The 27,967-nt window shown below is 37.5% G+C and overlaps 1 protein-coding gene across 2 annotated transcripts in view; it reads left to right on the top strand.

Moving 5' to 3' along the window:
• The window catches only part of DLG5 (discs large MAGUK scaffold protein 5), a 95,161-nt gene that overhangs the window by 20,481 nt on the left and 46,713 nt on the right, over nucleotides 1–27,967 (top strand). For both annotated transcript variants that reach the window (XM_053983963.1, XM_053983962.1), the window contains exons 2-3: nucleotides 15,456–15,524; nucleotides 26,442–26,607. In XM_053983963.1, coding sequence (XP_053839938.1) covers nucleotides 15,456–15,524; nucleotides 26,442–26,607 — 235 coding nt within the window. The remainder of the gene's footprint in view (nucleotides 1–15,455; nucleotides 15,525–26,441; nucleotides 26,608–27,967) is intronic.

Raw genomic sequence — 27,967 nt, 5'->3', positions numbered from 1 at the left:
GAAAACTGAGATGTGTAGTTGATGTTGAAACACTTTCCAGAGTTTTTTGTACCTATATACACACACAGAGCCTCCTAGACACATCTGTAATGTACACTACTGCAAGACATTTTGACAAAGGACATTATGCTTTTAGTGGATGCATGAAGCTGAAATATTACCCGTTCTCAGTTCTTTAACTGGTGCAATATTTACTGTAGTATTTCAGTAGTGAGAACAGATTTCAAAATGAGCAAATTGCAATAAAGTAACAAGGTTCAAAGTTTTGGAAACATGAGTAGCATTTCATTCTGAATATTAGCTTCTTATTCCACACCAAAAAAAAAGTTACTAAGGATGAAAATAAGCATTAGATGGAGAACAGCAGTTGTCTTCTCCTGGTGCTTTGCCAAGGCTCAGCTTCCAAGGAGCCTATGTCTCCTGCAAGTTATAAAGAGATCTTCTCTCTGTTTTGATGAAAAATAAACAGAATGGGGATCTCTGTCACCTTGGTGTGAAGACTAAGATTTGAGGTCAGCAGCTTTTTCAGTCTGCAGGGAAATGCAGGGACAGAGTTAATGTGCCTTTACTGTTTGCTTCACCGACACAGAACATAATTTATGTGAGACATGCAATTTATGTGGGAAGTAAATTTTTGTTTTCCTGTGTTTTGCATTAGAGCATTTGTTGTTTGAGCAGAAACAGGAATATTGAGACAAATGAGCATTGGCTCCAGCTGTAGATCAGGTTTCTCTAGGTTCTCAATTTCGTCCCTTCGTCCAGCAATTTAAAAGCACTCTTCAACATCCTTCTCAGAAAATTTTTGCAACATTCCTCTGTTCAGACAATAAGCAGAATTTTATTGGCCTGCCTTTTTAACTACCACAATACTGCCATACTGGAGCTTCTGTCTTGGTAACAAGAGTGGGTTTTATCATTCTAGTTTTCATTGTGTGTACAAGCCATGCAGACAGATATTCTGCTGTTCACAACTAAACACAGAAGCAACAGGACTTCTTAAAACAAAAGCTGTGGTTTGTTCTTTAAGGCTTCTGGGTCATGAATCTCATTCCTCTTAAAACACGTTGTTAGAGTTCTAATGTTGCTTGACTAGACCCGTAGAGAACATATGCATACTACATTGCAACTGTAGGCAGTTCTATCTAGGATATTCTTTTGCTTTGAATTTGCTGGAAGTTTTTTAGTAGAAAAACGTCAAAGTGCTAGCATTAATTTTTGGTTTTAAAATTGGTGTTTTATTGTTCAGGTGTTAACATAATTTAGCTTAATACCAAACTACATGAAAAAGGTGTGAACCTTGTAAACATCTATCGTGCCTTACATGACTGTGATTTGGTTTTTGGATTTTCCTTATACTATTCCTGCTTCTTGTTGTGGGTGTATGAAGTTGGGAGCTGTGTTTCAGGCTGCGCTGTCACAATGAGATCAGTGATTACAGTGGCAGGAGAGTTTGTGTGCCACAAAACAGTTCAGAGTGCAGTCGAGAAAACTTCCCTACTTATCTCTCCTGCCCTTGTTCTTTGCATTATTTTCACTTCATGCCATCTGTGCTTAGACCTTCTATTCACAGGGACACAGGAGGTGTCAAATGCCCTGGAAGTTTGGCATAGGAAGCAAAACACTAAAGAATGTGTTAACATTGGTATTACTCTTTGATAGGTGAACATTTCTTTCACACCACAGCATTTTCTCCAGACCTATTCCTGCTGTTAATTAGCATGTAGTATTGCGAATATCCTATTCCCCATTCTTTTTCATCCTCTTTTTCTATGCCTATGCCACTTACTAAAATGCAGTGGCTTATGGATAGCCACTAGAGAACAGGCTGAGCTACTATGAGTGGTTCTGTTTCTCAGAAAGCTTTCTGCTTCCTATTAATTTTGGGAAAAATACACTGTAATTTAACAGTTGTTAAGGTTGATTTCTGTTCTCTTTGTGTTGAGTATTGCTGGCTAAAACTTGTGGCTGCTGAAACCCCATCTGTTATCTTTCTTCTTTATTTTCATTGTTTGTGGGAAGAACAATGCATGTATAATCTATGGGCATAGTGTGTTTTAACGAACTTTAATCTGAAATTTTAAAACCAGTAATAATGCTTCCAGTCATCACTAGATCCCTATTCATGCTCTTATAAATGTAGGCTGCAGCACACATTTGATAAGCTACTGTTGATCTTGAGCTCAGGTATAGAGGTTGGAATTCCTTTTTAACAGATCATAATTTCGGGAAAGTAAGCCTAAGCATAATCTTGCTCCTATGTATCAACAGGGACACTCTTAATTATTTCTTAAATTTAGTTTTAAAAACATGAATCAATTATTCTGTGCCAAGGCTTGCAGCAGAAAATTGTTGTCATTTGTTCCAATTGACATCTGCTTGTTTAACTCATACCAGAGAAAAATCACCTTGGTAAATTGAATTAAATATGCAATCCACATGTCTTTGTGCTACCTCTTGTTGCCAATTAAGACTTCAGTTTTTTCTGCTTAATGAACATGCATCCTCCAGATACAGTATTCTATATTAAAAAAAAAAAAAAAACAAACAAAACCAAACCAAAAGTATGCAAGTGCTTTCCTTACCTCATTTCTTGAAAAGTAGAAGATATAGGCATGATTTCTGGTTTTGAAAATAGAATACTAGATTTACTAGTAAACAGGAAAATTGATGAGGTGATGGGTGTTTTGTAAGATGATCATATGTAAGTTGGACTGTTTGCTTTCACAATACAGCTTTTCATTCTCCAAAAATACAAATCATAAGAGCACCCTCTCCCCACAGTAATGAAATGTCTTATCTTTTTCATGCTAAGACAAACAAAAAAAAGTGGGAAAATATAGAGGTTGGCTTCAGTAAGAAGATCAAGAGTGTTTCAGAAAGCTGTGAAAGATAATGATGAAAAGCTAGGGGAGATCTGTTTAGTACAGGGGTCAGCAGGTTCCTTAGGGCTCTGATTTCTACTAGTGGGGGGAACATTTTGTGTGATTGTTACTTTCTGTTGTCCTAATGGACCAAGAATAACTTTGCTGGTGCAGTTTGGATTTCCTTATCCTGTTTCTACTGGTTCTAGTAGTTGGGGTTTTTTTCCCCTCCAGTAGAAGGGGAATGCTTTGGAAGATCCACTGTACTTTTGAAAACACAAAGCAAATTCTAGTGCCTCTCTAGATCTGCCAGTCATGGTTGTTTTGTGTATAGTCTTTCAGTTTGAATGTTTACCTCCACAATTTCTTTGAATCATTTTGTGTCTTAAGTTCTCTTTAGCTGTCCATTATCACTGCTGTTTATTTGCTGGATATTGCTTTTATTTGTATCTGCTCTTACTTTGTGTAGGTGATAAATGTGCAGTTGTGTTTCTGCGGGTGGCAAAGCATCCCAATTCCCAATCTGCCAACACTTTCTTTCTGATGAATTCTGGCCAGAGAGCACTATTTGCCATGCAGTCATGAATCAGTGAATGATCATTTAATCTGTGCAAATGCTTGTCCTTTTTTACTTGAGCTGAGGAACCGGGGAGGTGACATTTTAAAAACACTTAAGTTGTGACTAGAATCATCCTGCCTTGAAAACCAGGTGATGCTGGTCTACTGTGCCTAAATGTCAAGTGATTAATAATAGTGGTTAGTATTTGCATTTCTAGTGATGATTACAGGAGTTCAGCCTAAAAGTAGCAGGAAGGAGTTAAGTTCTGTAACTGGGCAGGGCGTGTTCTGACTTGTTCAAAACAACATACTTCCCTGATAACAGATTTTTAGTGAAGGGGTGTTGCTCATCTCTTCAAAGGGCCATGGTAGCTCAGATATTCAGAGTTTAGTTTTTCCTGATGACTTCTCTTTGCTGTCTTGAGGCATCACCAAAGAGCACTCAAAGTTGTGCTTTTTGATGGGCAAACTTCTTAATGTAGAATGAACAGGTTCCAGATGTTCTTATATACAAACTGAGCTCAGTTTTGAATTGTAAAGCTCCTTGTATTCCTGGGAGGGTGTTTCTGCCCAGTGCGTCTTGGGTAGTTGCAAATATTGATCAGCTCCTGGGTTTTATGTATTTTTTATTTTATTTTCCTATTAGCCTACCCGAAGGTAACAACTTCATTGTATTGCTTATTATATTATAGGACTGACGCTTGGACTTGCAGGGGACTGAGACAGGAGCTCTGTTTGGGCGGGTGAAGAGGGCTTGTGTCGGATTTTGTTTGTTTTCTCAAGTGTTAATGTACATTTGTGCATTGAGACTCTTCCCTCTGATAATCTGTCTAGAGAATGGAGAAAAGTGTGCTTTATGAAGCTGAAAGATAAATAAATGTGACCAGTCTCAAACTCTCACCTGTCACAATACGTAACTGGATACATACAGAGAACATGCAAAAAAAATAGGAGTGCTCATGGGATTAAATCTTTCTGGTTCATCCCATTGTCCTCATACTGAAGATAGAAGCATTTAGGTAATCTGACATTGCTCTTGATCAAAAAAGTCTGAGTCTCTGTGAAGTTGTAAATGTTTCCTCTGTCTGGAAACAAGTTGTTGGGTGTTGGGCTTTTTTTGTTTGGTTGGTTTATTTTACTTTCAAGATCTCTCCAGTGGCTTGGATTTATTTTCCCTCACTTATTTCAATTATCTTAATTTTGTGCTTTTTTTTTTTAAGTACTGATTTATTAAGTCCTTTTGGAAGGATCTCTGCATTTTAAATAAAACAGAATCAGCACAAGCATCTTTAATTAAAAAGCAAATTTAGCCCTTAAGTGAAAAGTTGCAGGATTTATTTTCCCATCAGGATAAAGGGTAGCAAGGAAAGGAAAGCAATGATTTAAAGAGCTACATGCTATCAATCTTCTTTTCAGTTGAAGAATTTAAATTTTCTTTGAAGTTTTCCTGTGATGTTATTTGTGAAAGAAAAGAGATAGTTATATGCTTTTGTACAAATTAAAGCCCTTTTGGGATTTGTTGCATTGTGGATTTTGAAATGTGAACTGCTTTCTAATGGATCCAAACTAATATTCACAGTTATTTTTGACATATCTTCTAATGTACTCAAAATGTCGATCTTTGGAAGATATTATCCAAGCAGAAAGAAGATGGTAGTGATGAAGATTCCCATGAGGAATTTGTGGTTTATAGCACTCTTAGGAAAGATGAAACTGTTGAGCTGCGCTCCAGTCATCTGTTTGCTTTTATATACTTCTGTTTACACAATTAGACGTCCTTTTTTTTTTTTTTTTTTTTTTTTTTGTATTCTTAACATTAAAGTAGTGCAGCAACATATGAATAAGTGGATTTGGAAAAAATTATGATTGAATAGAACCCACTTGTTTGTATTTCAACTATCTTGAATATTCTTGACTTATCTAATGGCAATGTAGAATAAGAATATCTCGTAACAGCAGCAGTACTATGAGAGAATAAAGAAAAAAGTGGTGAAAATGTCTTGTAGAGAAAAGTTGCAGTATCAAAGATGGCTGTAGTTCACGACGGGAGATTTTAATCCTGTGATAAACAGTGGTCCTTTTCAACCCGTGTCTTCTTTGTCATTTCCTAAGCAGTTTTTCATGTTACAGAGTAGTTGAATTTGGTCTTCATTGTAATGTCTTTCAAATATTTGGTGGTTGTGGGTGCCGTAGCACTGTAATTCATCCCACTTCAGGCTTTAGGAGGGTTTTGTTTAGGGGGAAGCCTTTTCTTAATTTATAGGACTTGGTTTTGATTATAGTTTAGTTAGTGTTTAACTGTATGTCAGTGTTTCATGCTGGAAACTGTGCATGTGAGGAAAATAATGGATGCAATGAATGTTTACCTTTCTTTTCCTTAAACTCATTACCATTCTCCTCATGTTTTTTCTGTCCTCTGCACATCCTTGACATCACTATTCTCATAGCTATTGTTGAAATGGGAAGCACAATGAACACTTGATCTGGTGGCAGCTGGTCTTATTGACACCATCTCTTTTACGAAAATCCCCAATATCTACAGAACTTGTTCAAGGAAAAAGATGTAAAGAAAGCCAGTATTCTGAAGAGAGAGGTGTCAAAGCCAGCCATGAAGCCTGCACAGCAAAGCCCATTCAAGGCTTCTTTGGAGACACATATTTACTGCCTCATCTATTGCAGATGTGGAATCAGTGCAATGTGGATGTTTATTTGGTTAAATGAAAAGGTTGCAAAGTGTTGCAGTCTGCTACGCCCAACCACCTGGCATGTTTATTGAGAGCATGTTTGTGCTGCATCAGTACCTAAACCTGAATGTTTCAACTGTCCCTACTCAATCTTCATGGCTGACAAGTGGTGCTGATGGGGAGGCAGCATCTTCATTTGCTCCTCTGCTCCAAAATGAAGATGAGATGGTTAAGGAGAAACCAGACCTTTCTGATGGGCAAATGATTCCCCAGTCACAACAGGCCTTGACTTACTGTCTTAGTCACCTCTCTTGGGTGAGAGGCCACTCTTTCTCCCCTCAACAGCTCTGACTTCTGCTGTTCAATATGCCATGTTCTGCTTCTTATGTGTTGTTGTCCTACCTGCCTTCCTGTCACTGTCTTAGTGGACTAGGGCATTATATTTGCATTTGGAGTAGCATGCTGGACATCAAGTCAATTTGCTGAATTTTTGGCATGTCTCTCTTCCACAGACTTCACAGAAGTCAGCTGCACTCCATATACCTTAGTGTGTGCTGCCATGTAATGCTGATGCTACTGCTTCTTGTCTGAGTGTGCTTTCAGGCTTTTGTCAGTACACTGTCAGTGCATTAAGCTTTAGAAGTTTTTCTAGAATTGATAGAGCCAGTAGCATTTGGCTGCCTGTATTGCAGTCATTGCCACTCCTTTCTCCCCTGTACCCTTACAATTGCTCTTTTGGTGAAAATTTGGATTCTGAAAATCCTCCCCTTAGTAAGATTTGCCTGCCTGTCACTAGAGCCTCAAATTCCCACCTATTGCTTGTATCCACACTGCGACTGATTGCTTGGTAACCCAGGCCTGTTGGTTTAAAAGGTCCTAAGTAAGTCTTTAGCTACTAGGTGACTTGCTACACTTGCATTAGTTACAGTTGCTTTCCCCAAAAATAATAACTGCAAAAAAGCTAAAGGGCCAATCTAGCACGTTGATAACCTTTCTATGTAAGAAAACTCCTCTCTAGACACTCAAATGGATTTAGTCTCCAAACAGGGTCTTGTCATTAATAAGCCTCTAGGAATATCTATGTTTAAGCAAGGAAACTCGTTTGGCATTGCAAAGCACCATGTGTTGCCTCCTCACTCTGCGCAGCAGAGCCTGAGAACATGGTCTCCTTGTCCTGCCATGACCGAGAGAGAAGGAAAAGTAGCAGCAGTTGTGTCCTTCAGAGAAGAGGCAAAGCCTGGGAATTCAAGCTATAATTGCTTCCAGATGTGTTCCTTTTTTTCCTGCATTCTCTGCTCTTAGCTCACAGGTAGAGTGAGCATTTGTATGCATGAGCACACTGCTACTTGGGTGAAGATAGCTTTCTGTTCTATTTAGTTACATGTGTTACTTTTGCCTTTAGGAAGCTTAAGCACTATTTTTCTGTGTATTCCCTGTGTGTGTCAGGGAGAGATCTGCTCACACAGAACCTGGCAGTGCCTGTGCCAGTGGATGAGGTTATCGGGCTGTTACTGCCCCGTCACAGCCGACAGTTACCTCCGGTGAGGGATGGGAAGTTCTTATGGGTGGTGCAGCTGTAACCAGAAGAGGCATGAAGTTCATGCCTGGGGATTACTGCAACAAACTATTTTTGTAAATAATTCATAGGTAATAGACTCCTGTAATAATCACTCAGTACAGCAGAGCAATTAAGGACATACTTCATTGTGTTGTTTGAATGAGAGCATAGGTGTGGTTTCTTTTTTATATCTGTGTTTTTTGTCTTCGGAAAAAGTACAGTCTGTGGATCAAATATATTCTTAATTGATATTGTTACTTTTTCCTCCCCCTCTTCTGAGGTCATAGCAGTGCTTGGAACTTGCAAGAGTTGTCTGGTTAAGCTATTAGCTTTGTGAAAACTGATAGATTTCTGGAAAGATCCTGTATAGATGCACACAGAATAATCACTCCAATCTATCTGGGTTTAGAGAAGGATCTTGATCACTTTGCCATGGATTCGACATTTCCTTTGTCTGTGGTACTTGGTGTGTACAAGTAGCATTCACACAGTTCTGATGACCTTCCTTTAATTGCAGATGTCTTGAAAAGGACTTGGGCCTGAAGTCTGTAGGTAACAAGGACTGGCATCTCTTCTACTGAGCAGAGTCTTGTACTCTGTGCCTACAGAATAAATGTGTATGTATTTAATATGGAATTAGTGCTGGCAGTAGGATTTCCTGATCTACAGCACTAGGAGGGGAAAAAGCTGTGGATTTTCTTCTTTCTTACTTTTGCTGTCTTAAATGAAGTTGAATGTCGAGGAATAAAATTAACTTGTCAAGGTGACAAGAAGATTTAAATTAAATTAATGAGCTTAGATGTATCTTTTCTCTTAAAGTAACAACTGCTGTAAACAGAGACAGAAGCTTGGATATAAGTGCCCTTCTGTATGAAAGTGTGTATAGATTTTTCCATTGTAACAACACAACAAAGTTGAGTTTACGGCCCTTCTGTTACATACCTTAATGAAACCATCTTGGGACATTTTTTCCCCTTGTTTTTTTCTGAGTGAGGGTTGAATATTAAAGCATGCTATGAAGAGCTATATAAGGAGAGTTCATTTTTTTAGGGCTTAGCTGGGGAGTATGTATTTCCTTTCAAGGTTGCAAGGGAGTTTCTTGAGCATTATGCCAGATTTCACACCCAGTGACATGAACCACTCGTTTGAGAGATGCATGAGTTGGAAAAGTCGAATCTCCCAACATGACTCTTAATTTCAAAGGAGGCACATTTAGTATTGACTCCCACACAGTCCAAATTTGACTGGTTGTGTTGATGCATCTCTTGCGGTCCTGAGAGCAGTAGACGTGAACTGGTTTGTAACTTGTAGCAAAATGAGGATTCCAGACTAGAAACAGCAGGCTCGTATGAGGAGGTATTGTGTAAGTAACTTCCTCAGTCATTTGCTGGTTTGGTGCTTCAATAGTAATGGGCTGCTTTCTGAGAAGAGCATTCCAACTACTTTGTTCTGGTTCTTGTTAGAAAAAGAAGTTTGGCCCATGTCAATGTGCTAGGGTTGTAGAAATCAGGATATTCAAAGAAGATAGCTTTATAAGATTAAATTGTGCTTAGGTGAGTTTAGAAAAGGTAGATAGTATCAGGAGAGGGTAAAAAAGCCTTTTTTTTAATGTTTTATCATTTTTTCTTTATTTTTACCTTTGGCTTATCATACATAATCCAGCAAACAACTGAAATGTTTCTGATAGCTAGAAGGAAGAAAAAACGGATACCTTTGCCTTTTTACCGTTGAAGTGGATTCCTCAGAATACATTAATGGGAATTGCTAAAGCATCTGTGTTAAAAATAATTAATAAAAATATCTGTAGTTGTTTGAAAAGATAGTCAACTGTAATGCCACATCATGTTTTAGAACAGAAGACAGCACTGCTGCATTGATAATAAAATGCATAACCTGTGCAATCCATATGAGCTGAAATAGAGGATAATTTGTTTCACCTACCTGCACTGCATTTTTACTAAAACTTGATTTTAAATGCAAATTTTTCCCATCTTTACTAAATAGTGAGGTTGAAGAATTTATAATCAGTTACTTTTTTCTCTGCCTTTTGTGCATAGACCTATAAAAGTAAATATTTCTCTTGTTCAGATGTTGCTAAGAAAATAGGAATTTTACAGGTATTTGTTTAGTGTTGTTTTTAATAGCTGAAGATCCAATGCTATACTGACTGGCAACTGGGAACTGAATTCAGGGCATCTTTATTGATGTCTCTGGCCTTTGGCAGGTTACTTATTTTTTTTTTAATCTAGGCCTTAACATAAATTGTTATATTAAATCACAATTATCACTTAAATCTGACTTTAGGTTCCTTTTTACTAAATGTTTCAGAGAAAGGTGCCCCAGTCCTTTTTCTTGTGTGGAGTCTTCTGTCCTTAACAGGACTGTATTTTTAATCACTTAGAATTCAAGATTGTCTTAAACAATAAAGCATGCATATTTTCCCAAATGGCTCTTTTAATATTAATATCTAAATACCTCATTAATATCTTGTTATAAAAAGTTTTTTTCTTGTGAAAAGGAAAATAAACTTTTTGACCCTCACAATTTCTGTAAAACTGTTCCAGACGGAGCTATTTGGGAAATAAAAAAATATGGGGTTTTAGCTGCTTAATTATTTAAAAAGCCATTTCATTTTCATTTCATTTTCATGGTGTCCTAAAAATAGATATACAGAATAAATAACAAAGCCGTGCTTGAAAGCAGACAGGGAAGAAATAGCAAACTTTTGGTGAGATGGCATCTACTTTTATTTGACCTTTACTTGCTAAATTTGTACCTTTGTTCTTGGAGTTGCCCATATCCTTCAAGGTAAATGACTGTGAAACATCTGAAGTAAGTGTGACACAGATGGAAGCAAATACCCAATTGAAGGTTTTGTATGAGATCAGAATTTAGTGTCTGAATTTTACACAACTTGCAAGCAGTGACCGTCTCTTGTGGTTTGTGACAAACCTGGCTGCACAAGCTGTCAAGGAAAGAATAGCTTCAGAGACAGAGCATGGCAGATCCATGTGGTCTTGAGCTCCTTGGGCAGTTTTGTTTTTGTAAAGGCAAAGGGAACATTGAATTCTGGGTCGTTTCCAGTTGTAATCAAACAACTGCTCCCCCCAGCATGTAGGAGTCCTGCCAATGTCGGTTTGGTTTGGTGCATGGAGATGTGGATAAAGCAATGTTTGTTGTGCTGCCCTCTCATCCAGTGCATTGGATTTCCGTCAGAAAAATCATTTGCTGACAATAAGTTGAATCAGCTGGCAGTCACTTTGCTGCAAAGGGAGGTGGGAGGAGGAGCAGAATTCAATTAACAATAGAAATTTGCAGCTGAAGAGCATGGAGGGGTTTTTAACATTATCCTTAAACACAGAAAAGTAGCAAAAGAAAATTGTACAGGTAAAGCTTCTTTCAGTCTTGGTCCCACAATAAGTTCAGTGTTCCTAGTTAGAAATCGTGCCTAATTTAGGAGCCAACCATACTGCAGATCTATATGCTGTCCCTAAAGATGGATGGATGACCAACCAAGAGCTGTGCAGCCAAGATCTGAGCACTCCCCATCTTGTGGAATAAAACACCTCCTGCTCCTTGAATAAACCCCCTTGTTCTTCACACACACAAGCAGGTTCAGTATACTTGTCTCTGTGGCCCTATGCTGAGGGTGTTTATCTGAGAGAGGAACTATTGCGACACAGTTTAGTTCATGTAATGAATCTTGGAAGATGAAATAGCCTTCTTTGAGTCAAATTGTAGATAAGGGCAGGGGGGAATAATTAGAGGATTGAAAGCCTATATGCAATGAATCTTGCAAGTGTGAATCCCTGTCCCTTCTTTGGCCACTCCAGTCCCCTTGGATACACTATGCTTTAGAGCTATGAGCAGAGCCTGTGTATTTGTATGGAGGAGGATTAGAAGTTTCTTTGTAGTACTGGCAGTTGACAGTTTATTTCTCTTAATCTGAACACTATTTTTTCTCACAAGTCATTCAGTAATATCCCAGAAGATATCATACTTGATCCTTTGTACTACTTTCTTAGAGAAGGTGCCAAGTGCAAGCTTGTTTTGGAGACGTTATTTGAAGATGAGCTGACTTAGCTTTTTTTAGTTTCTCCTTTAAGAACAGGTGATGTCCAGTGTTATGTGGTGTTTCACAATTCAGTAGCTAGAAAGATAGAAGAGAGAAATGTTCTGTTTTCATTTTGTATACTAGTTTAATTCCACCAGTCTTGATTTGATACAGCTGATGAGGATATTGCTGGTTTAGATGGTTGCTGTCTTCTCAGGATGTGTAAGTCTTCTCTGGTTTTTTTTCATTCTGTTTTTTTTCCTCCTTCCTCCATCATTGTCTTTCTCAGCAAGAAAAGTACATATCACTCTTTCTGTGTGGCTATTGTGTGAAAAATGAAGGCAAACTGGAACACAGTTCTTTGTTGTCCCTGGAGGTGGCTTCCACACTTAAGCAACAAGTTCCTTTCCCGAATTTGCAAGTTCTTAAGTGGCCTTCCTGTAATCTGATTAATAAGACAGTAATAACTTAAAGAAATTTGACTTGCTCTAGTTGTTGAAAATAGAAGGAAATGAGATTCTTAAGGTTCTCAAGTATATACTGTAGCAGTTTCTAAATCCCTGTGCTCAGCCAAGAACTGATCCAGAGCTTATGTCTTGGATAAGTAAAAGAGAAAGCAAGTCTGCCATGTCAAGACAGGATGGTTATGTATTTTCCCTTGCCGTATGAATGTGTATCTGTAGAAGATACGTTTGCTTTTTGGTTTGCTTGTGCTTTTTGGGGTTTTCTTGTTGATGTAGTTGTTGGGTTTAGGGTTTTTTCTTATTTCTATTTTTAAGTAGGTATAGGTTCTACTGTGTTTCTCAGAATCCTGTCATTGCAAGGTGTGATTTTGAACTTTAGGAACATGTCAGCAATTATTATAAATCAATGAATTGAAATTGAATGTAGCAAGTTTTACCACTAGGGGATTTCAGTATGCAAACTGAATACTGGCAGAAAAATATTCAAGTGAACTATTTGGAAAAGTGTGGTGAAAGGCATGTGAACTAGGTGTGAAGCACGTTCAACCTTTATCTTAGAATGTATTTATGGCTTCTTATTGGATTTAGTGTTCAGGTCTTTCTTGGTGCAATTGGACAAGATGGACAGTCAGAAAACATTAAGAATAGGAAATGAAATAGATAATTCTTTTGAGGGGAGGGTGAGTTTTTAACAAATTTATTAGAATACCGTGGTTGTGCAGCTTACAAATAAACAGGGTGTTCTAGTGCCTTTGATTGTAGAAGTTAACCTGTGTCTTTTTCTTTCTTTTTTTTTTTTTTTTTTAACTATCTAAATTGCTGTTGGGATGTTCTTGAGTGTTTTCATTTCTGTGAGGAGGCATCCTAATGAGTGGGGAAATATTTCTTGAAGCATTTGCTGGTACAAATGATGTATTGCTAGTTTGATCAAGCAAAATATGCCAAGCACAATGCCACTTTAGCCTGGATTTAATACAAGGATGTGTGTCAGTACAGCACCTTAAGATGAATTTTAATATTGTGACAGCTGTGTAGAGACCTCAGGTTATGTTTCTGATGCTTACTAATACTGCTTCTGATGACAAAGGTGGCACTTCTTACAGATAATGAACTTGTACCCTGTGTAATTTAAAAACAAAACCAAACCAGACAATATTACTAGATTGTTGTTGTAAGTGAGGAATTATGAATGGGTCAGATGATTCCTCCCCTCTTCACAATCCTAGGTTTTCTTGATAGCATGCCATGCATACCGGATCTTGCGTCTACAAATATGAGCTAATGTTTAAAGAACATTGCTTTGGGGAGTCATATTTCTCCATTGATGAAGTCAGCTTCACAAAACCTTTCTGTCCATCCCAGAGAGCAGAATTTAACTCATCTTAAGTCCTGTCTCTCGCTTGTAATGCAGGACAAGAAGACAGAGAGGATCAGTGTTTTGAAGATAAATAAAACTAAGATCAGTTAAGATGATGAGATTTTTGAGTCTTTTATTTCTTCACTCTTAAAAGCAAAAGCAGCTAACAATCACTACAAATTTCTTTAGGTATGGAACTCCTATGCAATCTTTTAGAGGAACTGGGCAATTTTGCCTTCAATTGCTGAGCATAATTAAGTGTCACTTCCTGGCATAAGATTTTGTTGTGCCTGAGTCCCACGCAGTTTTGATACAATCTCAGTACATGTTGTCTGTCATAAAGATGTCCTACTCTGTTTAATATATTGATCTGTTTTTTTCAACTTGTGAGTCTGATCAGTCTAGGTCCAGGCTGCAAGAAATACTGCAAGTCATATGAGTTTAGAATATGCAAGGAGGTTAAGTATAACGAATGTGGAAATTATTTAGCTTTTAATAAGCTTTAATTAAATAGGAATACAGCTTAAATTATTATTATTTGAAAGTGTCTGAAATAGAAGCAAAAATGTGCAGCAGATTTTTTCTGAAGCCAGTGTGTCAGTGATGTACTTGTTCTATTTTGTTTAAAAATTTGAACAAAACAAAAAATTACATCCTCTACAATTGAATAGAATTATTTGTAACCAATATATTTAAAATAATTTTTTACAGACATTTGTCAGATTAAACAGTATACTTCAAGATGCAATTCTTCTTGCTTCTTTTCAATTTTTTTCTTTTTTAAATTGATTTTTCTGTTCTTACTTGTGTTAGTAGAATTATTTTATCACATCTTGCCTTTCATTCATCTAACACCATAGTAGTTACAGATGTCATGCTTTTCTCTAGTAAGAAGCAGAGGAGATGAACAAAACCAAATTTCTTATTTTCTAGCCTGTCCTTCCTTCAGTCTATTCCATGCAGTTACTCCTGCTGCTTCTCAGCTTTTATTTCTTAATTTCAAAGAAACTAGAAGAAAGAAATATTGGAATAGAAGAAGGAGGGACTCCAGGAAAGCAAGCTCCTGAAAGTATTGAAATGGTCTTAGGGCTTGGTTGTTGTGAGCACAGCTCTTGCATCCTGGCGAGTGCTGAAAATAGCCTAGATTTCTTATGGCTTTTGTACCTAATCATTGCCTGTCTTTACTATGGTGTGTTTATCCTGTCTGTGAGGGATGGTGGAGCTGTTTAGTTAATGTTTTGAAGTAGGACCTGTCCTTCTAGTTCTTCTGGTAAATAAAATCTAGCATACTTCTAAAAAATCTAGCATACTTCATTTCTAAAATGAAAGGCTTCACTGTCTATTGCTCTATTAATACATGAGAAGACTCACTGCTTTGTGGGTCCTTGCTTTTAATATCAGATACTGAAAGTTGCAAATGGATGTAAGCAAATTTTATTTACAAATTGAATGAAATTTTTAAAGTCTGAATGAAGTTTGAGAAGAAGAATACAAATTAGTTACACAATGAATTAGGAGTTGGTACATGTAAAGACATGAGAAACCAAAATAGATTGCCACTAGTTGTCACATGTATCACCCCTAATCTTCCATAATAGACTTGAAACTCTCTTTTCAGGCTGTCTGAAAAAAACTGATATATTTAATATTTTGCTGAACTCACTTTAACCGTGCTATCCAAAATGGTTTTCTACCACAAAATGTGCACAGTGAAGTGTTCATTTGCAAATTATACTTTGCCTGTTAGATTTTTATGTTTCAGTGATGCGTGTTCTCTCTAATTTAGTAATTTGAATAATTTTAGTAATTTTAGTTAATTTATTTGACATCTACAATATCAAGGAAATGAATCATAGCTTTGTTTGGAGAGAGGAAAAGGGGGAGAAAAAGTAATACTGTTTTTATTTTCCTGATTCTAGGGTCTACTTACAGTGTGCTGTCCATAATGCCTTCTGACTCTGAAAGCAGCAGTTCCCTGAGCAGCGTTGGTGAGTAAAGTATTAGTATAAGAACTTGATGAGTGTGTCTTTTGGGAACTGGGAGAACAACTTTTTAAGGTTGCCTCTGGGAGGGGTAGAGAGATCCTGGTCGTATAATCAAAGAAGTTGAACTGTAAGATGTAACCATCCATCTTCATCAGGAACAAGTGCACTTTTGTGCAGTGCAAGCTAAGCCTTTTCATGGCTGGGCTGAAGTTGCTGCATGTAAAATCTGTTACATTTGGATATATTAAATGATGTTACGATGCTTTGTGTTACTTAGTAAAATGATGTAAAAATGGCAACATTGTGTTTACACAAGTCTGGGCATATGAGAATATATTTAAGCATGTGTATATATGTGTGTATGTATGTATTTATGTAGATGTGAAAATTGTGGTCAGAGTCAAAAGCATCACAGAGGTTATAAATAACGTTAGCCAAGGCCATAGCCTTCTAAACCTTTGACAGTGGCTGCAAGCTTTAGCATTTTTTCCCCTGTGTTCAATTAATTGCTTCATTTTCTCTGTTTTTACAATCATTGGGAAAGACAAAATACTCAGGAAAAGATTGGAGGTATAAGAAACATTATTAGAGGTGTTTTGTCCACAAGATGCTCTTGGAGCTGCTCTATTAACTATCAGTTTTCCTCATCTTTACTTTTACAAATACCTTCTATAGTGAAATCCGTGTAGAAGTCATTTGCCCTGGATAGGGAATGCAGGCTCTTGCATATTTAAAGTTCCAATGTTGTGTCAGGCATCTGTAGACTTCCCTGACAGCACCAGGCCAGTCAGTTGTCTGTCCACATCCTTAAAAAGATATCTGTTGCAGTCATTGAGTTGAACTTTTAACTCCAGCAAGCAGGAACAAGATTTCAGGCCTGAATGAAGTATTTACTGAAAATACTGGAAGCTGTGACATGTTAGTTTGATTTTAATCAAGACCACACTTGTATGCTACTGCTTGAAGGAAGGGTAGATTGAATTTGCTGCAAGTAAACTGGGGACTGGAAATAGAAAGAAAAAAGTTCCTAAATTTTTAGGACAAACAGAAAGGCACTTTCCAAAGAAGGTAGTTATTCTAAAATGAAATCCATTAAGTTTGTGGGATAATTGGATGAAGTGATGGCTGAGATAGGAGAAATGCAGGTGGTACTGTCTAGTTCCATGTTCTTAATTTTAAAAACGAGGGGCATTTTTAAATCTTAATTTTGATTAATTTTTTTTATGTTACTTCCTACAATGTATGTTCATATTTTAAGATCCTGAAGTTCATACTGAGTTTGGATCTGTGCACTTGACGTAAGAGGCTGTCCTCAGAATTAATTTATGTCTTTGGAGTTTGCAGTGATCGAAGTTGTTTTGTGACCTGAAAATTAAGTGCCCTGCTATTAAACAAAAATTGTGATCTACTATTGTCCATAATTTTGTTTTACTCAAATTATTAATGAGTGCTTGGTATTTAATATTTAAGAGATTAACAGCCAGGAGAATTCTTTGTTTGAAACTGGCATGTTTATTTTATGGTGTGATTATAGACTTGTTATGAATGAGTGATATTTGCTCCAACTGTTTTCTCACCCTCACGTCTTGTTCTACAAGAGACAGTATTTTTTGTGATCCAATATCAATAGAAAAATGCTTAATAACTGACATATACTAATAGACATCTTTGCAAATCACTTCAAAGATTATTTTAATAGTGACGGATTTATTGACTGACGAACCATCATAACTAAATCTGCCTGCATGCCAGCTCCCCTCAGGCTTCATATGACTAGTTTGAATGGAATCCTAACAAATACTGAGGTGCTGTAACAGTTGAGGAATTTCACATGCATCTTCCCCTCACTCTGTCCCATCTCACCAAAATAATTTTCACAAGGGTAATTCTGTGCTGTAGAAATAGTAAATTTAACCTATGAAATGAATGCATCAGTGAGAAAAGGTAAATATGTCATGGTTTGGAGACAGTACAAGCTTTTGAATATGTTCAGTTTGACATTGGTAGTTTTATGTGCACACACATGTATATAAAGGACTGTTTTTAGTTCCCTGCTCACATAGACCTTCCTCACAGGAAAGATAATTTAAAATTAATACCTTGATTCTGTTTGTTGAGTAGCTCAGAAACAGATTGCCACATTTGACTTTTCAGGGGAAATGCAAAAGGTTTTGGGGCCACTAAGTACACCCAGATAAATCTTCAGATAATTAAGTTTAGCGTCGTCTAATTAGGAGAGATAATACCATCTTACATATGTAGTGTTTAGACTCCATAGTTCATAAATGCAACTAGAGACTCGTATTTCCATGTGCTTCATCTTTTCTTCCCAAATCTTAATTACTCTAGGTATTGTTAAAGATGGTTCTGCTGCCAGCATTTTTAATTAAATGATCATTTTCTGAAATACTTCCAAGTAAGTCAGGAAATTGTGAAATGGAGATGCTGCTATACATTTTACAGCTATCCTGGGTTCGAGTTAATTTATGAAGCTATGGTATATAACAATGGGCTTATTTTCCAGAAAAAGACTCTAAGAACTTATCTTAAATAGAGCTAAGATTATTGTTAGAAGATAGTTCTGAGAACATGGGCTCAGTCTCAGTCCAATAAATAAAGCATAGTGTTAAGTATTTTGAAAGGATGAAAGAAAGATAACATCATTTGATCACTATATAAACCCATGGTGTACCCAAGTCTTGGGTGTATTTGCAGTTCTGATTCTCTCATTGAAAGCCAAGAGTGCAGCAGGCATGGAGAGCAGCAGCATAGAAGAATGAACACTTATCCAGCAGCTTCTGGATGGGGAACAAATGGGGTTCTCTGGGGTTCTCTCAATCTTCAGTAATGTCACTATAAAAGTAGAGCAAGGAGTGATACAATTTGCATAATGTGACTCAGAGATGAGCTTAGGGCTAGTCTATTCTGAGTACTGTGTTGTCATCCAGGATTTTTTTCTCTTTCCCTGCCTCTATGGAGCTTGCAGAGCATGAGGGATGCAAGAAGAATGAATTTCCATCCTCATGTGCATGTGATAGCATAAGCAGTTGAGTGGAAACCAGTTTCCCCCCATGCTGTATAACAGCAGGTTAGCAGCCTTGGAGAAGAAACTCTGACTTCCTATTCATTTGTATCTGTGTGTAAAAAAAATGCAGAGTGACAGCAGGCTTTTCTTGTATATTTTCTTCATTGTTCAAAATCAATTTAGCTGGCAATATTTTTTTCCTCTTTTCCTTTCCTTCATTTCTTTCTGATGTATTAAGAAAATTCATGCCGTGCATGTAAAACAGGTGGTTTTCGTGGTACGGAGGGCAAATATTCACAGTTTATTTCCAAAAGAGGTACAATATAAACTGCTGTAATGGTGTAATACCACCACTGTCTGTCAGCCCCAGCTTTGTCCTCTCAAAGGAACAAATCCTCATAAAATTGTCATCGTCTTTCTCTGTATTTCCCTTCTCTTTGCTCTTGGCCAGTGACAAAGATTTTTGTGTGTGAATAAAAGCATCCTTCATCTGCCCACTCCCTGTGACCAGCAAACTCTCTGAACAGAACTATAGTCCTGTGTCTCTGATATCAGAACAATTGTTTATGGAGATTCAGAGCCTGTCCTGCCATGCACGGAACAACAGCGTCACTTAGGAATTGGATAGAAACCAGTAACACAACTATATGTGGCAGTCCTGGCAAGTCTCCACTTGACCAGTCATGAAAACAGAGAGGAATAGAACACAGAATCAAGAACCCTTTTTAAAAGATTTTAAAAAGTGTCAGTTTGTATAGTGCACTTAATAATTTGACATTTATGCCATGACAAGATTATGGTTTCTAGAATCAAGCCATTTTTTACCTATCCTAGTACCATAATGAAGCTTCAGAGTTTTTCTTTACTGCTTTAAAAATGCTTTTTCTTCCCATCATCAATGTAGAGAGATGTTTGGGTTTTGTTCTGGTTTGGTTTTAGGAAATAGTTTTTAATGGAACACAGCAGCTTGCATGCAGGCGACACTGTGGCTCTGAGAAGATCCTCCATAATAGTTTTTATAATGAGTTTTTAACAAAAAGACATTGCATACTCTTCCTTTCTTTTCAAGTATACTGAGTTCCTAATTAGATGAATTTTGGAATGGAAAAGACCTTCCATCTTTTCACATGTATAAATTTCTCCTTTCCACAGCCAGACCTCTTTGTGTTGTTTTGATTACAGCTGTCAATCTTGTAGCCCCTTCATTCCACATTGCATATTAGCACCTTTCTATTTTAACAGACTATTACTTTTCCAGCTGTTCAGTTCTTTGCAAATGGTATCTCATCATCTTTTTCATCAAAAGTGTTTTTTCTTACTCTTGTCTGTTCATATCACTGTGCTATATTTTGCTGTGGGAGCTCACATAGAATGGTTGAATGGTTTGGGTTGGGAGGGACGTTAAAGATCATCTACTTTGAAGCCCCATGCCATGGACAGCAATCTGTAATGAGCACCACCACTGGCTCTACAGTTTTATGCCTTTCCTTGCAGCCATCAGGTGGTCATACATCTCTCTCCATCAGGTTGTCCAAGTTTGACTTCAGCTGACAGTATTTCCTTGCTTAACACTTGTTTAGCTTATCAGCCTGACAGACTATTTACAGATAGTTTTTCACTAATTGCATTTCAAGTTGCTTAATCTGAGCCTTAATTCTTACTCCAAAGCAAACATTCCTACCCTCCCATCAGATTCCTTCCCAACAATGTTACTCTTTCACTCCTCATTTTCATGTTGGCCATTTTGACAAATGTCCTTTCATGTTGTTGTGATTTCAGTTTATTGCTTCATACTTTGTACAGCTGGATGTAACAAAGTCATTGTTTTCACTATTCACAGGAACTATTCAGTTGCAGGTGTGGCTTATGATGCTCTTTTAGTCTAAAATAAACACTCTATCCTTGTCTGAAAGAGTTATTTATTTTCCCTGGCAGCCTATAGTAGTCTCTCATTGTATTTCTTGCCTTTTTTTTACTGACACGAAGTTTATATTTGCTAAAGACACCTCAACAGTTAACACCAAAGAAAAAGTGACAATATTATACTTGCTGAAAGGTCATGAATGAGTAAGGAGAGGTACTAGGAGCACTACCAGGACAACACATCATTCTCCTGTTGTGTACAGCAGTAATTGCCTTTGATGTTCTGTCTCCTCACCCATCACTCTTTCTGTTCAGAAGTCGTTTTTCTGTAAAATTTGGTCTCAATAATTGAATTAAAACACTTCGTCTAGATTTATTTCCTGTGTGGTAAACTACCCATTTAGTTTGCTGGAAACAAGACTTTCAACTTGGAAATAAGTACTTCCACACACTTGAAATAAACTTCAGTCTCTGGTTTTACTGTTTGCAAATCATTTAACTGTCTCTAGGATTGATCCTTAATGTCCAGGTGATTTTCAGTGTGCTTGTTGACAAACATCTCCTTGAAGTAATAAGCATTCTGAATAGCTTTAGTATGTTATTGCTGTGTTCTTTCATGTCCATTTTCAGGCAGCTGCAGTCTGATATTAGTCATGCACAGGGTTCTCTCAACTTCTTTCTCTTCAAAGGTACTTGAGTGTACTCCATGGACATCATGCACTGTTTTTAAAAAAAGCAACAATAAAAAATTGACTTTTCTCATTTATACCGATGCAGTATTGAAGAACGGCCAGTGGGGTTTTTGTAGTGAGAGAACCACTAATAATTGAGCTGACCACTTCATGGTATTTTGCTTGTTACAGTATCTTCTTAACATTTGGCAGCTCCATGTAGAAATTTCTGAAGATTTGCTTGGTCTGCAATGATTTGAATGGAAATAGTGTATGTGATTACCAATCTCCTGCACTCCAGACAGCACCTCTGGAGCATGGTGTCTTTCACTGCTCCTTGAGACCCTTTATCAGTCTGTGCATTTAGGAAATCCTTTTGGTGACAGCGGTTTCCTTTTGGAGCTGTGAAGTTGATGTGGTGAGTCAGTGCTCACAACTCCTACAGGAGAAGATGTGAAGGATGGAGTGCTGCAGGAGTCTTATCCCCTTGCTTGGTGTGCAGCTGGTGACCATTGTCACCAATGGGTTCAGTGTGGACACTTCAATGTGGGTTATATTTTCAGTACGCAGTTTTAAGCCTGACAAAGGTGGGGTTTGGGCCAGGGAACTCCTGTAAATTCAAACCCAGAAGCTTCAGCTGTACATGCCTTGGTCATGGTAAGCGATTTTACTCTCAGATGTATTTCAGCTCAGCAAAATTCTGCAAGGACTTCTCAAACTCTCAAATTCTCAAACTGATGTGTCTGCCTTTCCCCTGCTGCTCCCCTATCTCCTCTGCTGTTTTTCAGTATTAGGTTGTAGATTTTTTTTTTGTGTTGACCATTCTAGAACCACTGTTCAGTTCTTTCTATAGTCTTAAATTTATTGAAGCTGAACGTTTATTTTAGATGCTACTGTCTTTGTTTAGGTTTTTATATTCTGAATTAAAACAATATACTAAAATGCTACCCATCCTTTTGTCCTTGCATGTTACATGATTGTCACTGCTTTCATAATCTATTAGGTTTTCTGTCCATCAGATGAAATGGTTTCTACAGTTCATTATTCTACCTTTCATTTTTCTTTCCTCAATGTACTGCTGCTTGTTTTTTCTGATGTTTTATTTCTCCTCCATGCAGTTCTGTTCTGTGCTCTCTGCTGTTCCATGATCACTTCAAAAGATACATCTGAAGAAATGTATCTAAATGATAACTGGAATGTAATTTAGAATGTAACCCTCTTGAAGTGCTCATAAATTATTGAAAGAAAGTAAATATTTTAGAATGCATTTTCCTACATCAGGCATAAGTCTTTACTCTCAACACCTTCCCTAGCTTGGGGAGAAACCCCATTGATCATGCTTTGCAATACATCTTGCAAGTATTTTTTAGCATTTTCTGTCATGATTTACAAGACCATGAAGAAATAATATTCTGAATATCTCTGTTCATTTTCTTTTTTATGAAAGAAAACAATGGAAAAGGCTTGACTGTACAATGAGTAGTCTCCTGTTTGTTTTCAAGCAGGAAGCAGCACAAATTTATGAGTTTAAGAAAAATAACTGTAAAATTAAGGCATTCTGTTAGCTTGTGACAGATTGCCTTCTGAATTAGTTGAATCTGCCATACAAGTTTATTTCTCAAAGGCCAAGAAGTTTATTATAACTCAAAATATGGTAATGTTATTTCTTACAATTGGCTGTTTATGCATTGGTACCCATTTTCTTATCTCAACATTATATTCATTTGGCATTATGGTATATTTTGGTCAGGTTAATAAGTTTTCCAGCCCTGTTTCTGTTAAAATGTTCTGTTATTTGTCAAAAATATGCTACCCCTTCCCCACATAAGCAGTTAACTTCTTAAACAGTAGTTTCTGTGTGGACATATCTCTCCAGTCATTGTTGATTAATCATCAAGAATTATATTCAGTATGTGCTAAAGTAATGGATCTTTGTAGTTTCTGTGAATTCCAGCATTTGGGCTATAATAGGGAAGATTGCTCCAGCCCCTCTTTTTAAGGCTTTTCTTTTATACGACCCATGATGGAAATCCTGCACAATCTCACTTTGGATGAAGTCAGTGCACACTCAGGACTTACTGACTGTACTGCATTGTGGGTAAAGTGCGTTCTCTCCACGCCACACATCCCTGCTGTTGGCTGCTCCAGGACTTGCTGAGTGCTGCTCACCTGGAGACTGGCTAGGGAGTGACCTCCAGGCAGTCGAGTCCCCAGACCCCAAGTGCAGCTCGTGTCAGGAATGAGTTGCGAGGCTTATCGAAGCAGATGAATGAGTTACACTTGGCAGGACATGTAGCAAATGCCTTTTCAGAAATCCAGGTTCTCTGAGAAAGGAGGTGAGTTACTGAAAGGTGGCATAATTTGGATAATGGAGATTTAGCCTTCAGGCTTGTGCATTTTAAGATCCGTGTGACTGGGTGAAGTACAAAAAGGAAGTACTTTAGTGTAAAATATGCAGTCTGATGGAAAAAGAATATGAAGCTGGAAGCACAGGTCACTCTCCTTCTGCTGCATCAAGATGTCAGATGCAATAGAAGGATTTTACCATTCAGCTATAAAAGCTCCTTTAAAAGAAACCAAGACTGGAATTTTTCTGGTGAAAAAGGATTTTACTGAATGTGTGTGCTTATTTTTTAAGCATTCAGAAATCTGATTTAAGCTTTATAAGACCTTTTGTAGAACTGTTGAAAATGGAAGCCTGTGAGGAAATGAAGCAGAGGTAAATTTTGAGTCGTAAGGATAGGAGTGGGAAGAACTGTATTATATTGATCTGTGTTTTTGAAGCACTTAACAGGTGTACATCTTGTGGCTGATATTATGTGTCAAAAATATTATTGCCTTAGAGATGAGAGTATCTGTTGATATAGTCATAAAAATTGATAAGTTAATGAAAAATAACCCCTTTTGCTACTAAGACAAATGGTTTCACAATAATGAAAAAAGCTTCTTTCCTAAGGCTAATTAGCCTGTCTTTATTTAAAGCAGACTTTTCTTTCTTGGCACAGTTTTGGGACTGTACACAAATGTTCTTGCCTGAAGAAGATTGTCACTTGGATGCTGTTAAAGCTGTCAGGGGAGGCTGAGGAGCAGAGGTAGATCTCTGGTCTGCTTCTATTGTGCTTAAAGATCCCCAGGGCAGTCGCTGGGTGCCTGTCTAGGTCTTGTGTAGCAGACATTGTCCATGGGACTGCTGCTGGGTTAGCACTGATACTGGTGATGGACATTGTTCATCCAGTGCCCTTTCCTCCCTGTAAAGCACAGCAGCCTTCCTGATTCATTTCCTCCTTCCTCTTGACCTCTTGCATCCTGTTCATCTGTTTTGCTTGCAAACAGCCCTAGGATGACATAAGCTTTTGAACCTCTCTGTAAGGATGAGAAGGGGATTTTTTCCATGTTACACATCCTCTGATGTGCCAGCTCAAGTGAGATGATGTGCCGGTCGCCACTGAATTTGTTAAAGACCATGCAGCTTCTTAGTACCTGAATTTGATTTGTCTGCCTTTACCTTTTAGTTTATGAAATTCCTTCTTCATTGATGTGTCCAAACTGTTTCAAATGAATACACGTTTTGACGTTTTGAACCTACTTCCTTTTATTCTCTATATCCCCTGTATCGTGTATTATTACTGGTTTCTTGCCATAAAAATATGTAGAATATTTCTCATCTAAAAGAAAGGATAACTTCCATTTGGAAGTGTGAAATCCTTAGACCTTATGGATGAAGGGGCTTTGTCTGGATGCAGGAGTGAAACAAAGTAGTAAGAAAAGCAGCCTGCATTGAGACTTCTTGAGAATTGAGAGTGATTCAGTCTTTTTCCAGAATGCACGTTCTTCCTGCTATTTTTTTTTCATCGGTTTGCTATTAGAGTGTTTGCATACATTATTAGACAATAGTTAGATTAAAAAGAACAGTCTGTGCTCATAAATTCTCATTATAGTAGCAGCTGGAAGGTATAAAACCAGGGATCCTCTTATTGTAGATGCTGTACATATGATAGTCCTGACACTGCAGTTATTTTGGTGTGTGAACTTCAAAGCACAGGTAGTTTTGCTGGAAAGTTGGAGGGGGTTTTTACCTTCTGCAATACCTTCATGAACTGGACTTAGGGATAAAAAGCCAGTCCTTGTAATTCATTAGCATTTGGTCCAGTGAAATAATTTTGATTTTCTTTATTTGAAAAGACAACGAGTGGAGAGCATTGTTTTTCTATTGTGTTGTTGCTTAATTAACTAAAAAAAGGCCTAATAAAGGTACATCCTAACAAGTTAATAGCTATGTCAGCAACTTGTTTCAGTTGTATAATTTTGCAAACTATTTCTAAAATTTCTCTTTTGGGTAGAATCACCTGTATATGTTTAAGCCTTTAACTTTTACATCTGTGACCTGTATCTTTTGAGTCTGTTCTCATGTGTCTGAGAGACACATGAGCAAAACTACATTCACAACTTAATTTTAAATGAGCAGAACTAAGATTAGAGTTGAATTACTTGTCAGCAGTTGTTAGGAAGTGGTATACCAGACTCTCTTCTCTTGGGAAGGAGACAACTTTGTGCTCTCACAGTTGTCTGAGAGGACAGTAGCCATCATTGTTCAGCTCTAATATTAGGAAAGCTGAGAATTAAAAAGTCCCACAAAACACTTTAAAGTATGACTGCCCCTTAGAGGAAATATGATGTGTAGTCCAGTTGCAGTGATTGTAATGTGTTTGTGTTAGCCAGTGTTGTTAAAAATGAAGGCCAGTTTTCATGATTTGTTGTTAAGTGAAATCCGTAACTTCACATACTAGACTGAGAAATTGTGACATATGAAAGCACAGAACTGCATTAAAAGTAAATGTTTTCTGTAGCCCATGGCAGAATGGTATTTCTGTGTTGCTAGAAAAAGGAAGAGGAAAAGAGCCCCTGTGCTGGGGCAGTTTCTTTGCTCTCTCTGGAATAAGTTGATGTGAGTGAATTTTACTGGTTGTTTTTTTTTTTTTTTTTCCAGCATGAGCATTGTTCTTTATTTAAAATAACTTTTTTTGCCTATGACTTTGTCAGTATGTCAGTTTCTGAGGTTTTTACAATTGTTATTGCTAAGTTGCCTTGCCTTTTAAGCTGCTTGCAAGTTCCTGAGTAAGCAAGGAACCTACCCATGCAAACTGAACTTGCAACACAGGGCCTTTCTGCTAGCATGGGATCTGACTGGAGTTATTCTTCTTTCAACTCATTGGTGAAAACTTAGATGAATTGCTTCATTTTTGAACAGGATTCTGCAGACAGAAATATAGGTTTTTTTAACATAAGTGTTCACTTCTTTAGTGAAGTTGTATTGTTCTTTTGAGGCATTTGCTCACTGCCAAGTATTTCTCTCTTCATCAGGTACGACTGGTAAAGCATCATCTCCGCCACCTGTGATAGACACGAGACAAATGAGTGAGAAGCTGGAGACTATTTTATATCAGCTCCGTCAGGTGACTCGAGAGAGGGATGAGCTGCGCAAGCAACTTGCACTTTCATCTCCTGGGTCAACCTTCGATGACTGCAGGTAAACAGAAAGGAAATGTAGCATTTTCACTTAGCCTTTAGTAGTGTTTTCAAGTGCCTTGACACCTGCTTGCCTGGAAAGCATTAAGGAGCTTGCAATGTATACATATTGCTTATAACCTGCTTGCATCCTGGTGAAGTGGCTACTACATCTGTGTTTCAGCGCTTCCGGTTGAGTGCCTATCCCACTTTGTCCAGCATTTTTTCTGTGGGACTGAGGGGAAAAGGTTTCATCTGTGTTGAGAAAAGCAAGCAAAGAAGTTGCTTAGGCTTAATGGGCTTTGTTGTAGGAAGAGAAAGAAGACAGTGGATGAAGTATTTGGTGTTTTGAAAACAAGAAAGAAGAAAGGGAAATAGCTCGGAATACTTGGCTGGAGAACAGAAATGAGGAGAGGAAAAAAAATCTCAGCTATTCCTATGCTTCTGTAAAGAGAGGAGTTTGGATTTCTGCTGAGTGGAGTAAGTGATTTTTAGAAGATCAGCTTTCTGGTATACCTATGTTGGGGAACTTATAGCAGAAATATGTTGAGAATAAGGAATTCTCCTCCACTGAACATGCTTTTAAAGTCATTTAACAGCCAACAGGCTTGTCAAGCTCATTCTAACTTAGGGGCTGACATGCTATGAGGAAGATGGTAGTCCAAGTATGAGTTAATTATAAATAAGGGTTTTATTGGGTAGGCAATAGAATTAGTTTATTTTGAAGGGTTAAAGATCTGCTGATGTTTAACTGTGTCTGGATACACTGAGCACTTTTTGCCTCTACATGTATAGAGCCTTGGAAAAAAAATGTGTGTCACTGAATATGAAATAAGAGCAAAGAACAGATTTTCTGGGAGGTGTTGCCTTCATGTGTACCTTTTCTGAACTTTAATGTTTTTGTTGTTTGTTACTTAATCAGCTGTATCTGTATGAGGTCAGGTGGTTAATTAAATTTTTTGTCTCTATGAGACAGTTAAGATTTGAACCAGTGAGCTGGCATTGAGAGAATCTGGAGATTTTATAAACTTTGTAGCTTCTCATCTTAATGCCCCCTTCGTCCCTCCTTGAGTTCTGAGAGCTCCTTTAAGAGCATCATGTTCTCTGTAGCCATCTTAAAGCATTGTGGGGATGGGAAAGAAAAAGATTGTCAAATGTCAACATCTTCTACTCAGCTTCCAGTTAGTTAAATAGAAGGATTTCTTCTTTGAAGTTACTAGAGCTTAGGCATGGAGGATTTTATAGCTCGCAATAATCTTCTGCATAATCCAGGATGCTATTAATAAAGTTCTGATGAGCTGTCCTCTACCCTGCCCTAGTTTTCTCTTTCTCAAATCAATCCCTTGCTTTCAGTGTAGGATTTGTATGTTGTATAAAACATG

The sequence above is a fragment of the Vidua macroura genome, chromosome 8, assembly GCF_024509145.1.
Source record: "Vidua macroura isolate BioBank_ID:100142 chromosome 8, ASM2450914v1, whole genome shotgun sequence".
Taxonomy (NCBI): domain Eukaryota; kingdom Metazoa; phylum Chordata; class Aves; order Passeriformes; family Viduidae; genus Vidua; species Vidua macroura.
The sequence above is the reverse complement of the archived record's forward strand: the minus strand, read 5'-3'. Positions and strand labels throughout refer to the sequence as shown.